Source organism: Zeus faber (genome assembly GCF_960531495.2).
Source record: "Zeus faber genome assembly, chromosome: 11".
In the NCBI taxonomy this organism is placed as follows: Eukaryota; Metazoa; Chordata; class Actinopteri; order Zeiformes; family Zeidae; genus Zeus; species Zeus faber.
The window spans coordinates 13736528-13750791 of record NC_137205.1 but is presented as its reverse complement, the minus strand read 5'-3'; the positions used below and the strand labels follow the sequence as shown (position 1 = coordinate 13750791).

Genomic DNA, 14264 nt, shown 5'->3' with positions numbered 1-14264 from the left:
GGTTGAAGAGGCAAAGATGAAACGGACGACCATCCGCATGTCGGCGGGCGAGCATAAATCTATGGGCTCACTGTCGCTCGCAGACCAAAACTGTCACCGTGACACCGTGACACCCAAGAGAGCAGCCCCGGCTGTGATTTAGGGGTGGTTATGAGGTTTGTGTTGCACTTAAACTGTGGGGGCCAGTTGACTTTGGCCCGTTGTTTTTAGCACTGTAAATCCCCAATCATCTGCGGTTTGTGGAAGACACTCAATCATGGCACATAACAAGGCAAAACCCCTGCGCCCCGTCCCCTCCCACTGACAGATGCTAAATGTCAGAACGGGATCGGAGCTATTTCCCAGTGCGGTGATGATCTCATTAGGTGGGAAATGATAATCTTATGTAGTATTAAACTATACTGTTTCCTTTTTAGCAAATATAGGTCTTTGAGCACCCTTTGGCAAATGTACAAACAGGCCACTGTTGGGACAAAGACACCGAGAAAACCGAAGGGAAGCGGAGCGGCCCGGCTTGTTAACCAGTCGGTGACGAGGCCCCCAAAAAGCGAGTCGGGTAAACGATAATTGAGATAGTCTTTCCCGGCCCCTAAGAACCATCCCGTCGGTCCTCGGGAGATTACGGCCCTTACAGTTATTGTATCCCCTGTGTCTAATCGCAGTATCCATGTCACTGTGGCGTTGCTAAGCAAGCATGTAATGAAGCTCTGTAATAGGCTATTAGATGACTGAGCCCATCAGGAGTGAAGGACGCTGCACGGCGATAGGGGCCATAATGCCCCTTCCCTCCCTCCTCACACCCAAAGGTCACGCCACAACACTATTTAAGCCTTTCCACCGGCCGCATTAAGCTGCAGGCGATGAAAAATGTGTGCGTGCCACACACTGGACGTCTCTGGGATGGAGTCCGGCGCAAAGCAGGCTGTTGTACTTCATTAAAATTCTTCCTCTCATAGCGTGCGCCGCCCCGCCCAAAACGCGGGGGGGGGGGCCCAGAGAAACACTGTTTGGTGACAGGAAGCGATTTGCAACGGGTGGCGTCGATTGAAATATGCGCCAACGAAAGGACAACCTCCTCTGTTTTCAAAGAGGGCGAACTAATAGAACTTCTGATCTAAGAAGCGCATCGGGGCGCGGGCCGAGAACGGCGCCGAATTTCAGCGCGCATTCAAACGGAATGTCCGTGTCACCTGAAAGCGGAAATCCATAAGGCCGTCTGAGTTTTTCGATTCCATTCGTTTCGCCCGTTTTGTTTTCTTTTCCTCACGTCAGCGTTGTTCACGTCCAGGTCGACGTTTTCTACTTTTATCAAATTCATTGAGTGCGTTCTTACCGGGAAAGGCGGACCCCGCCACCAACAATTGAAACAGCACATACAGGAGCACATACGCAACATAACTTCATTGAATGCCGGTTTCTCATCAAGTGTATTACAAATATCAGATCAAATATGTGATTTTATATTTTTTTTACAAATGTTAATAATCGAAATAATCTGAAGGATGACCACTTTAAAGCAAGGAAAAGCACTCAATTTAGAGGTGACGGCAGTTTGCCATCGTGATATGAAGGCAATCTCATCACATTTCATAAGATTTGACAGATTTTACGTGCAAGTGTTTGTAACGTCCTAATTTCTTGCCTCTTGTTATTGTTCTAACTCATGTCACTTATACTGCATATAACAAGTCCCAAGAATTGTAGTCATGTTGGTGTAAACACTGTAGATCGATCGATTCAAGATTCAAGAGGTTTATTCGTCACATACGTATACATACTTTCATACATATATGCAGCGAAATGTCAATGCAACGCACGATCTGAGTAACATAAGAGCTTCTAGGTCCAGGGTGTGCACCATGTGCCCTAGGGGCCACGTTGAAACGGTTTTAGATCTGATGATTTCAGAAAAATGATGTTCAAATCTAGTTGTTCTCCGTCTGTGTGACCCCCCTGTGTTTCCACTGCAGGTGCAAAAAAAAAAAAAAAACTTGCTTACAATTTGTTGCATGTTGTGTCAGGACCGCCTCGGTGTTTTTGAAAGGGTTGCCTGGTCACCGCATGTATTAATTGCGTGCGCACACCCGGGTAATAAATTATTAGGCCCACATGAAATAGGCCTTCAGTCAAATATGGCCCACACATAAAATTAAGTATGACTGGCTCACAGTCAAGCGCAAGCACACACACACACTCTTACCCAATTAATAGTTATGGCAGCGGGTTCTGGCGGCAATCTGGATTCTGTGACATGGTAACTGGACTATTTTAAAAGCAGACTGCCGCTGGTTAAACTACCGTACCAAAACAAGCATCAAATGGCCAGCGTGAGTTTGTTTTTAGTCAGATCATTAGTAGTCTCCACTTCTTCAAGTTCTTCAATCGGCCTCTGGGGCGGAATCGTAAGGCGGCGTGAATCAAAAGGGCCCGCGTTTCGAAGGGGAAACAACGATTGAACGTGTGCCCACGATGAGAATGCCCACACTGCACTTTCTAGAATGATTTAAGTGGTAAGTGGTACGGGCTTGACATCTGACCCCGCTTGGCCGCGGTCATTTGGCCGCCGCTCACTCGTACATTAATGATTAATTTGTTTGTGTTCGTCCGGGCGAACGTGCAAGCGGCGGTGGGCTGGGGCGTGCGTCACCTGCACACATGCCCGGCCCACGTGTATGGAGATGAGTTTGCATACCTGAGATATTTTGGGGTTTTGCTTGTCTCCGTCCATCCGATCCCTTGGACACCACCTGTTTAACCTGTTGCCCCCGAGCAGGCACTACACGACCACCAGAGCGCCGACCACCCGACTTAAGAACCGCTCCTTGCCCTGGGCCATAAGCACACTAAACCCCAACGAGCACTGAATGACCCCTCACCTGCAATATGATGAGTGTCTTTCTAGGGCAAACCTACTGGAACTAGTACAATAATTACATATACTGTAGTGTGATAATTATTCATATGAGTGCAAAAAAATACATTTTTTCTCGTGCAATAAGTGTATTCATATTAGTGCAATAATTGCATTTATCCTACCGCCACAAGTACACTTATTCAAGTGCAAAATGATATTGTATTTATTTAGTCTACTTGTTATTTTACAACCTGTGTTGTTGGCTGTGGTTGTTTTGTTTTTCTTTCTGTGTCTTGCAGCAGTGATTAAGGGTAGTGCTCCTAATTTTGTGGTATTCTATACACTGACAATAAAGGCTTTCTATTCTATTCTATTGTATTATGTTCTATTCTATGCTATTCATGGAAAGGATCACCAAAGTCCCAAGAGTTTCAGGTGTCATTTCCATCCCTTCGCTAACCATCCCATCCAACCAAAACCTGCTAACATTCCCTCCTCCCGAATCCGGGCCCCTTGCGGTCTGCCCCCCTCACCCCTCCCCATCCCTTTCGAAGGAAATAAGAGTGTTCTTCCAGAGGCACGAGCAGTATCCCGAGCGAAGACCTGAGCGTTCATTGCCTAACGGTGGTGCGAGCCCAAACGGAGTCATGCCTGCACCTAGGAAAGCAGGTAAGAGACTCTCTGCAAACCTGAATATATTCTGAGCAAGACTGTCCGACCTGCACTGTGTGTCATGTGAGGCAAAGCAATAACCGTATACTATAATAACCGTATTATACTGAGTGTCTATTATAATACCGACTCTGGCAATTACCTTTGTGATTTTTGAGTGTTTTTATTCTTTGGAAGGCATATTATAAGTAATTGAGTTTCATGCTCAAAGGACATTTCCAACAGGCTTGGCGTGTATATTATATGGCATTGAGATGCTGAATAATTTATGGGGTAAAATACAGGACGCCTTAGACAGCAGACGGACAATGATTCTAAACTGAACCAATGGTCCCACCCATTTGAACTGCAAATCCCATCGAGTGTATTTTTCCTGCCATCGATGAGAGCTAAAATGCCGTTTAAGGAGTTATTTATAATGCGTTTGACGCGCCAGTCATTCGAAAGCTCTTCCTCACGCATCATGCGCCCCCCCGGCTGCTGTGTTTCACATGTCTACTGTTTGAACTTGCTCCCTTGTGGGTAAAAGCCTGTTTGATATTTCTTTTTTAAAAGACTTCCTCGACAATATATCCGGTGAACATTTACTTTTATTCCACTCCGACATGTCGAAGCTTGGAACTTGCCCTCACTGCCCCCCCCCGCCGCGTCTTGTAATGCCTCTGGATAATTCCGATAGCTGCGCCTCATATGGTTCCGTAAAAGCCCCCGCTGTCTGTGCCAGACCCTCCGCCCTCACTTATCCCTCCTCTGGCATCCATACTAATGAACTGTGAAATGTTGCGCAAGTAATTTGAGTCCCGAAATGCAAATGCCCATCTCGGTTTTATTTATGGCTTTTTGATTCCGCGTTTTTGTAACATTATGCTGCACGCTCAGCCTCTGGCCTATGGGGCCGCTCCTCCGGGACATCAATTAGCACCACTTTCTCAAAGCTGTCAAAGATGATTAGATCACCGCGGCAAAAGACTGGCTAATTTATTCTAAAATTAACTAAGGGCGTTTCCACAAAACAACAGCTGAATGTATTTGCCACGGGAATTTTTACATTTCTCTGACATCTAACGGGCGGATTCCGCCTCACAATCCAGTCACATTCAGTGATTTTCAACGGGGGGGTGGGGGCTTCCTCGCCCGTCCGCCGAAAAACCTCGGAACTTCCTCGGAACGGCCTCGCGTCGCGGGGCGCGCGCACCCTCCTGACCCCGGCAGATGCTTCCCTCCCCCCCCTGTCCCCGACCGGTCGTGACACTCGGTGGGACGCCGGGAGGAAGAGTCCCCTGACATCTCCGCCCGTTTCTCTTCCTACCTCTCCCCGTCTCACTATCACCGGAGCTTCTGATCTTGCTGTCTCAGTGGGATGTGTTGAACCCGATCCGCACGGAAAGATCACACACGCCATGGGCGGTGAAGACGGTTGGGGTTGACGTGGGGGGCGATGGGGGCCAGTTGTCCACAGAATGTAGAATCCACGGTGGTCGGTTTCCAACATGGGAGATGCAAGGCAGAATGCGTTTGACAATGTTATATGGTTGTACGGATTTCACTACTTTATATGGTTCTTCTCCCTTTGTTAATAACAGATGTTATCGCATGGATCGCGTTTCAGGGACCCCCTGTCTGAAAACGTGCCCGGTCACTCCTTGGTTTTTCGGACCGCGGCGTCAACATTTTAACGCTCGCGCTGTGGTGTTCGGGCCATCAACCCTGTGGAGTGTCTGTTTATCCCTGCGCTGATCTCCGCGGGGCTTGGCTGGTGATCCGGCTGAGTGCTTACGGTCTGGATCTGGAAGGGCTTAACTTCAGAGGAGAATCCCCCGGAGCTGTCACATTCACGCTGAGCGCAACCCCCTTCACCCCACGACCCCCCCCCCCCCCGTGGCTCGCTCCAAGGTTACTCGAGGCGTTTGCGTCCTCACGCTCTTCCTTATATCGGAGCCGTTCTGATCCCGCTTTAATTCCCCCTTTTGACGCCCTGATGATCCCCGCCAACGCCGCCAGCGCCGTAGCATAAGTCTTGTAGTAAACTGTCATCGAATTTGTTTTCCTCTCTATTTACTATAGGACTATAGGACCTTCACTTTAGCGCCTCTCTTTTTTTCCTCGCCAAAAATGTCCTCCATCTGGATACACGCAACACGCTACACACATACTTGGTGTTGATTCCGCACATTGTGCTCCGTTGAGCGCGCTCTTGAGCCCCTTTGGACTCCTGGAAAGTATCCAAACCTCGAATCTCCTTTGTAATTGGATCCTGAGCCTGAGTAGTCTTCAATTAGCAGTCCCTTGTGCCCTGTCAATTAACTGATTTTGTCCTGTTGCTCGCCTCGTGTTGGCCTGCACGGCGAGAAAATATATTTGGGTTTTTAATTACGTCAAATTGTACGGTAATTTGGTGATTGAAGGTACAAGCCTGAATATCCCCCGCTCCCCCTCCTTTCAGAGAACGCCAAAGGGTTGAGAGTTGGCTCTGCGAACCGCTGGGAGCCCCACTACCTTCTCCCATCGCGTTTGCCCCGCTTAGAATAGAATCCTTGTTAAAACTCTACCATAAAAGCGCAAAGACCCCCCCCCCCCCCCGACGGGTTTTTGATCTCCTCGCCAACTCAGACAGTGGCAGATGCTGTTATTTAAAGCCCTATTTTTTTTGTTCCCTCCGATCGTCATTGTCCTGGAAATGTCGGCGGGAGGTTATAATTCCCTGTGCTTTAGGCAGGTGTCCAGGGCTGGGCTATCTCCTGTAAGGTAGCCAGGTTTTGGAGAGCCGATGCCCCCCTCTCTCTCTCTCTCTCTCTCTCTCTACAGCTGCATCATTGAGATTGATGGGGCTGTCAGCCAGAAAAAAAAAGTAATTTATATGTGTCAGTGGTTGCCACATATCTCTTATTTGGCGTGCTCCGCAGCGGCATTTGGTTGATCCTTCACAGCTTCCATCCTTACGATCTCCGAGGTCTATCATGTGTCATGCTTACAGGATATTTTCAATGCGACAAGGTTGATTGGCAGGAGGTTCGAAGAGGTTCTGACACAATTAGAAAAATTGAATGTGGCGTATCATGTAAAGCTGTATATACTGTACATTGCAGGACTGACAGCTTAGGTTTTCCATTGAAGGGAGTTAATAAAGGGTTAAAACCCACACCTACAGAGAATATGCAAATATCTCTCAACCCGACTATTATCGTCACATCCATTTCCCAATAGGAAAGAGAGGATTAGAGCCTTACATTGAATGAGAACCATTGAGGCCTTCGGTACGATATTGGTATAAACAACCACGTGCAATCACATAATGCTCTGATAGGAGAGCAGCAGGGTTTTGATTTAAATAGACGGGAGAAAAATGCGAAGGTGTAACCGGAGCGGGGGCGGCCCATGTAAGGAGCCCGATGACAGCCTGAACTATGGCGAGGCCGGACAGCATTAGATGACGCTTTTCGCTGAATGTCAGAAGACAAACAGATGAACCAGACGAAATATATATTCTTGTACTGGAGCCCTTCTGTCTGTGCCCGTTGATGCATGTGCTTAATGGAGGTGAGATCAGGCCCTTCTGTAACCTTAGGCCGGGCTGGCATGGGTAAACTACATGAATCAATGCTGAGAGACCTCATGTCATGCACATAATCCTCTGTGATCAGTGTTTCATGCGACATAGCAGAGTAAGATTTATAACAAGACCACTGAAAGAGAAGCATGACAGAGAGAGGAGAGGCTTCTAAAAAGGTATTAAGAGTGTGTCAAAGGGTTTGACTTGAGGATGTTGTTTCGAAACAAAGTGTTGTTTTGGGCCTCCGGTACCTCTGTCCCACAACTCAAACCGAGAGATTCAGGGCCAAACATTAAATGGCATATGTTGACAATACAGTTGTTATCTTTGCTATCTTGTCCTATCTCCCTGCAACACAAGACTAATGAAAACTGATGCAGAATCCCGTGAAATAACATTATTTTCCATTATTTTTTCCCTATAGGACAAAAAAAGAATGGTAACCCAGAAGGTAAGGACCATGATCACGAGCATTTTTTTTTGGTATTCAGTGTAAAATCAAGACCAAAAAAGAATCAAGGTTCCATACTGTATGTTACCTTTGACAAGTGGTGAGTATTTGAATAGCCACTTAAAATGGATAAACATCACCATTTTCATCACCGCTCCATTCCCTTCTCCCATAGTGGAGCTTCCTTCCTATGATCCCAATATACCCGAACCAACAACCAGAGCTGACTTCATGAAACGTAAGGCTCCGTGTTTATTTTATTCTCATTTTATAGCAGCATTTATAATGAAGACCTTTGTGTAAAACCTTTACGTTTTCCAATCATTACCAAGTCATCTCAACAAAATGCCTTTTTGCAAGACCCCCTCTGCTCCTGCCTTCTTTGTCACCCGTTCTCTTTTGCGGGGGCTCTCTCCGCACTCCTACTGCCCCAGTCCCTTTTCAGTGTTCTACCTCCTAAGTGTACTCTCTTCATCTCTCTTGTGTGCCTGCTATAAATAGACTGGTTGCCCCTGTCGTTGGATGACAAAACGGCCCAAAAAATGCTTTGGATCTCAGAGGGTGGGAGCAAGGTTGCCCGTACATCCGACGCAGTGTGCCCGTATCCCAACAGGCCCGAGAGATACGACCACTCACCACAGGTAGGTCCGGCCTCGAGGTTAGGCTCTGTGTAACCTCAGCCCAAAAAACACAACACCTAACGTGACCATTGTCAAAATCCTACGCGTCCCTCTCTGCTCTCCTGTGTGCAGGTTCTCTGTAAGGAGGGGCTGCTGGGCTATCGCGGGTATTGGGAGGTGGACTTCGATGGATGGGTGGTGGTCGGTGTGGTCTTGGAGAGCTCTGGACGCAAGGCCCAGGACGGGCCCTGCGGCCTTGGGGAGAACGCCAGCTCCTGGGGCGCTGGCTGGGCCGGCTCTTGCTACCACATTTGGCACAACGGGGAGAACGTGGAGGCCCAGCTCCCCCTGACGTCCACCATGGGCATTTACGTAGACCAGCCCGCCGGCATCATCAAGTTCCTCCTGGTCGAGGGCGAGGGCGACAAGGAGGTGCGGCTGATTCACAAGTTCAAAACCAGCTTCAAGGAAAAAGCGCTCCCCGGGTTCTGGGTCGGCACCAATTCGTTCTGCCTCCTCCGGAAAAAAGATCAGTAACATAGAGATAGGCGGGGATGTAGGGGTCAGAACACAGGGCGGAACAGAATGAGGATCAACAGAATGTCAATTTCAGAGAGGGGTCGGGTGTGGGATGTGAAGATTTCTGATGTTTGGGGAACAAGTAGTGGAGTTATTGAAGCAGAACTGAACAGGAAAGGACGACTGCACCCCAACAAGTTTGCAGATGTTAGTTTTAGTTTCTCTCGTGCATGGGGAAACCTTATCCATTTCTGCAATGAGACAATATCCATTTTGATTTGTAATTTTTCGAAATTGATATTGTATTCCTATTTATGCACTGTAATTCAGATAGTGGGCAAGCTTTTGTTGTTCCATACATGAGTTCTGTACATGGTAGAATGCTTGTTTGAATTTAAAGCCTATTTAATTTTATATTTGCCTTTGTTTGTAGGAGTCAATAAATAAAGCCATTGACCAAAGACACTGTTCTCTTTGTGAGTGTTGTCTTAAAACAGAGCTGGAAGGCCTATCCAACTGATAGATATGCCATTATTTCTAGCTCATTACAGGTAAAAGTATTAATTGAATAACTTAAGTAAAAGAAAAGTATGAGTTTGATTAATGCACATGTGATCGTTTCCTCCGGTTACAGCATCGCAAAAATAAAGGAAGATAAGATCAACAAAATAAAAGTATTATCAAGTGCTTGGTTGTGTGGTGTGACAAAAAAATGTTTCAAGGACAATTTTTAAGGTGTGTCTTGGTAATAGTAATAGTGATCAGATGTTGTGAAACTACTTTTGGCAGAGCAGATTAGGTCACATTGTGAATTCAGAAAATACTTATAAGACACGTGTAATCAAAACATAGTTTTAATTAATGACCTTTCACCTTTGGCCGTAAGTCATAACTAGAAATATGATGGTGCTCTCAAGTTACCCCAGCTGCTCAAGATCTTTTAACTCGATTGTAGAGCATGTACTGCCCTCTGCAGGTTGATGCGCCACCTAAAGTCCTCACGTTGAGCTGCCGCAACAAAATAAATGAACAGTCCACCTTTCGTGTTGCTCCTTTATTTGAAACCAAACTTAAATGAACCTTAAAAACATTGGAACATTTGAAACATTGGCGGTGAACACAATTCTGTTCCAGTCGAACCACCTCGCTCAGTCATGTCCGCACTCACCCGGCAACATAATTGGAGCATTATTATCATTCTGTCCTCCACACCTCATGTAAAAGTCAAATTACAATCATTCTATCAGTCAGTAATTCATTGGCATGAAAAAAAAAAAAGAGAAATAGGCATGTTCTGAGGCACCCTTGTCCTCCGCTCGGGGGTCGTTTGAAAGCTATAAGCCTCCCCCAAGCCATTCTCACTGCCTTGAGGCAACGCCATACGGTGTCAACCAGAGGGCCGTGTCAGTCAGGCTGCCGCATACTACGTTTTTAGTGTCTGGAGCTGTCGCTGCTGCCTCACTGACGGCACATGATGAGGTCCAGTCCTAGTGTAGTGTTTTCATAGTGTGTGGCATGGTGATGGGGAAAGGGACGTTAGTGTCTGGGAACAGCTTTGCCTGTTAGTTGGCTGGTTCCTCGTAGCATGGTGTCACTTCTTTTGGTTAGTGATAAATAAAAACAGGTCCTTTGAATAATTGCCCTGAAGGCCGCTTGATAGTTCTGCGTCGACAGCCGCGGCTCACGCACACCTCTCCAGAAATGTAACCACAGACCGGGGCGACGCAAGGCCGCAAGAGCTGTGATTGGTCTGCTTTCCCCCCCGCGACAACCAGAAACTCAAGCACCGGCGTAGAGACCCACAGCGTACCTACGGCAGCTATTCGAGACAGAACTATAAAGGAGCCTTAATACTTAAGTCACATACTTTAGATCTGCTGGTTAATCTCTCTCTCTCTCTCTCTCTCTCTCTCTCTCTCTCTCTCTCTCTCTCTCTCTCTCTCTCTCTCTCTCTCTCTCTCTCTCTCTCTCTCTCTCTCTCTCTCTCTCTCTCTCTCTCTCTCTCTCTCTCTCTCTCTCTCTCTCTCTCTCAGTGTTTCAGGGAAAAGTCCCCCGTGTTGAGGCGAGGGCGAGGCAGGGCCCCGAACATCTCTGTGCCGTCAGTGGCTCCGGGGGCCAGCAGTGCCTTCATACTGGCAGCGATGTGCTCCAGGTCGGCACAGCCCACCTGCAAGAAGGGGGAGGGGGGGTTAACACAAACGAATTGCTCACAAGTGTCAGTGTTGCCAGAAAATCAGGGATCGCTTCTGATACCAAGTGCTTTGTGTCACAATCACACCCTTATCACAAAGAAGTAACATCTCGCCAAAATCCTAGAAGAAATAGGTTTCCTCAATGAATGAAACTAAAGTCCCTCCTGTGAGGACACACTGGCAGAGTACCCGTAAGCCATCTGATATCCCAATATTTAGTTTAAGAAATCCATACGGTAGGTTCACCACAAACAGACATCTACACAAATACATACAAGTGCATGTGTCACCGAATGCTAGACCCAACAAAGAACACGTCCACTAACCCGTTCTCCGCTGGCACCGTGTCCTTGGGCACCTCGGTTGCCTCGGTAACCCCACACGGGCACAGACACGGGCAGGGAGCGGGCCATCGCCATAGCATTGGCGTGGCGGGACGAATATGGAGTCTGGCCCACGGCCATGCTGCGTGAGGGCGGGGGGGCATCCTCGCTGAGGGAGCCTAGGTGGAGAAAGTCGCAAATAAGATCCTAAATCCCGCCGATGCCGACCCGCACATCCCGTGTCTTTAACCGAACGCGATCGATCGATGGCACCGGAGCGTGGAATCCTACCGTCGGTGCTCTCCTCCTCCCCGTCGGACTCGAAGAAAGGCTCGCAGTCACGGGACAGAGAGTCCTCATCCATTGAGAACACGCCTGAGAGAGAAAATGGATTCACACCCGACGGGTTATTACACGACGCGCATGGTATCGCGTCATTTCAGGTGTCACTTCTCACGTGTGTTGTTCAAGTTCAAGTTCAAGTTCAAGTTCAAGAGATTATTTGTCGCAACAAAACCTAGTTTAGAGACCCCGACAGACACGTCTGGGATTCCTCCCGGTGAAAGATCCTGTGACGTGTGACCCTCTGTCGCCGATGCCAGTTACGTAGTGAGAAACCACGACGACTTCAAGATTTACGATCACCGAACAGAAAGTCGTGTAGGTGAACGGCACAGCAATCCGACGACTGTGAAAGTTGTGTAGCGCGCCCAAGGCTGCTGTTTAAATTTTTTTTTTTTTTTTTTTTAAAGCTCATCTTTTATAATACTTGTAACGATCGTTTGCTAATAGCAAAGTAACAAATGACCTCAGGGCCAGTGAATTTAGAGTTCTAGACCAATTTACCTCATTGTCAGCCACAACATAAACATACGGATTGAAGTGAGCAGATTCAGGAGCTTAAGTGCATTAGGCCTCACCGGCACTTTCGTTGAGATTTGGTCTCCTCTGATCCAAGTCCTCCTCCTCCTCCTCCTCCTCCTCCTCCTCGTCTTCGAGGTCCACAACACCGGACTGCTGTCTCACTCTTTCAGCCCCCTCAAGGGCCATCCTCTCCATGTCTCCGTTGCCGTTTTGCCCAGCGGGCTGGCCAATGACGGCCCCCGGACTGTAGATTGAGGGATAGCTTTGCGAGTACAGTCTGGTGTTGGGGCTGACTCCACCTGTGCCGCCGTCCACGGTAAGACTCTGCCGTGATGACAAACAAGATTGGCGACATTTGAAAAATTCTAACTTCATTTTGGGTCATCGCGGCGCAAACTCGCGGGTCGCTCACCCCCTTGTGTCCGCTGCCGGTGGGCCTTTCCGTGGGTATGTCAACCCCCGGCCTCGTCCCTCCGACCCCCCCGGCGGGGCGTGTGTGCCGCTGGGCTGTGAGCATGGTGGTGGAGTGAAGTACCGCAATGTCTTCCATATAGCGCCGCGCAGATTCAGCCAGAGCCCCTTGACCCCAGACATTATAGGAGAAATCAAACTTCCTAGGAAAGCCACCGCCACTCTCCCTTTTCCTCATGCCCTCTCCCTCCACGGGCGATGGACGAAACTTCTTACAGGCTGTCAGTACGGCCAGGTCGCAGCCAGTTTTTTGGCAATATGTTTCGGCAGCAGAAAGTAGAGCCAACCAGCTCTCTTTGTGGTTGTCTGGGATCTCAATGTCAGAAGACTGGGTGATGGAGGCCATGGTGATTACTAGCGCTGTCAAGTGCTTTAGCGAATCGGTTGACTTGGATAGGACTAGAGACTATTTCTGGATTTTAAGGATAATCCTGGTAGTGAAGTGGTGTCTCTATGATTTTTGCTTTAGATTTTAACTTTTTACAATTCGACGGTAGATAAAGTGTTTGGAGATAAAGCTGTATGGCAGTAGGGCTGCTCTGTCCTGCTGGTTTAAGCCTGTTTTTGCATGGAAAAAGCTTAATTGTATATCTATATCGCATTTAAAGAGGCACTAGGTGAGTGTATGATATGGTATATAGGCTGTGTCTTGGTGCTGAGTCAGGGGAGAGATGGAGAGATATTCCGAGTTGCTGGTGATACCTGTTAGTTAAAAACAAACAAACAAACAAAAAAAACCAATACAAGTGTTAATGTCATAAAAGAAAAAAATTGCTCATATAAAAAGACAAGCGATAGGGTAACACTTTAGTCCCTGGGGGGAATTCAGGTGTTACAGCAGCTAAACAATGCAAGTCATCAAAGAGATAAAAAAAAAAATGAAAGACATTTACGCATTACATGTAAAGCATATACAGCATCGCAGCAGTGTGTAGCATTAATGACGCATTTGCACGTTGACAAAAATGAAACAAAGAGTAGTACTGGATATAAGCTGCTATAGGGCATGTGTCTAGCTGTATTGTGTATCTAGCTATAGTCAGGTGAATTAACATCACAGTAATACTGCACCACAGAAAATGTGGCATGCATAGACAGACAGACAGACAGACAGACAGACAGACAGACAGATCTCCGGAGGGAAATTGCAGTGTTCCAGCGGCTCATATACAAACAATAGGCAATAATAAAGTAATAAAAATTGTATAATAATTATGATAACAATAATAATAAAAATGATGATAATAATAATAATAAATAATAATAATAATAATTATAATTATAATAATGATAATAATAATAATTATAATAATAATAATAATAATGATGATGGCGATGATGATGATAATAATAACAATAATAATAATAATAATAATAATAATAGGCAATGACCCTTTTATTATGCAATAAATCTATACATTTACAAAAATAAATAGAAAAAAAATGCAATATTCATTAAAGCTAAAAATAAAAAATAAACCCCAATAATTGCAATAGCAAAAAATGGAATAAGAGTAACAGTAGTGCGAACAACGGCGAACGACGAACTAATGATCACAGCTGACTGGATCCTCGACGTGTATTAATTGCAACGGCCAGGCTGATCAACCAGTCAGTCAATCAACCAGACAGTCAGACAGTCAAACAGTCAGTCAGTCATTGTCGATTGGTCGTGTCTGGTTCCCCCGCCGCAGTCTGAACGCTCCGCCCGCTGCTAGCCATAACAACTGGCTGCTAAATCCCCGCTG

General features: G+C 46.9%; 2 protein-coding genes across 3 annotated transcripts in view; one reads left to right on the top strand and one right to left on the bottom strand.

The window, feature by feature from the left end:
• Positions 1 to 3488: 3488 nt before the first annotated feature.
• Positions 3489 to 8684, top strand: LOC307237450 (tripartite motif-containing protein 16; the record flags this gene model as incomplete). Its single annotated transcript, XM_080010162.1, has 5 exons — positions 3489 to 3523; positions 7501 to 7527; positions 7703 to 7765; positions 8029 to 8168; positions 8280 to 8684. Exons 1-5 carry the CDS (start codon positions 3502 to 3504, stop codon positions 8682 to 8684), a joined length of 657 nt encoding a protein of 218 aa, XP_079866288.1. The 5' UTR covers positions 3489 to 3501.
• Positions 8685 to 9705: 1021 nt separating this feature from the next.
• The window catches only part of akt1s1 (AKT1 substrate 1 (proline-rich)), a 44704-nt gene continuing 40145 nt past the window's right edge, over positions 9706 to 14264 (bottom strand). For both annotated transcript variants that reach the window (XM_080009256.1, XM_080009255.1), the window contains 5 exons: positions 12458 to 13218; positions 12102 to 12369; positions 11473 to 11556; positions 11185 to 11360; positions 9706 to 10833 (listed from right to left, as the gene is read on the bottom strand). In XM_080009256.1, the coding sequence (XP_079865382.1) occupies positions 10696 to 10833; positions 11185 to 11360; positions 11473 to 11556; positions 12102 to 12369; positions 12458 to 12862 (1071 nt within the window). In that variant the 5' untranslated portion in view covers positions 12863 to 13218 and the 3' untranslated portion in view covers positions 9706 to 10695. The remainder of the gene's footprint in view (positions 10834 to 11184; positions 11361 to 11472; positions 11557 to 12101; positions 12370 to 12457; positions 13219 to 14264) is intronic.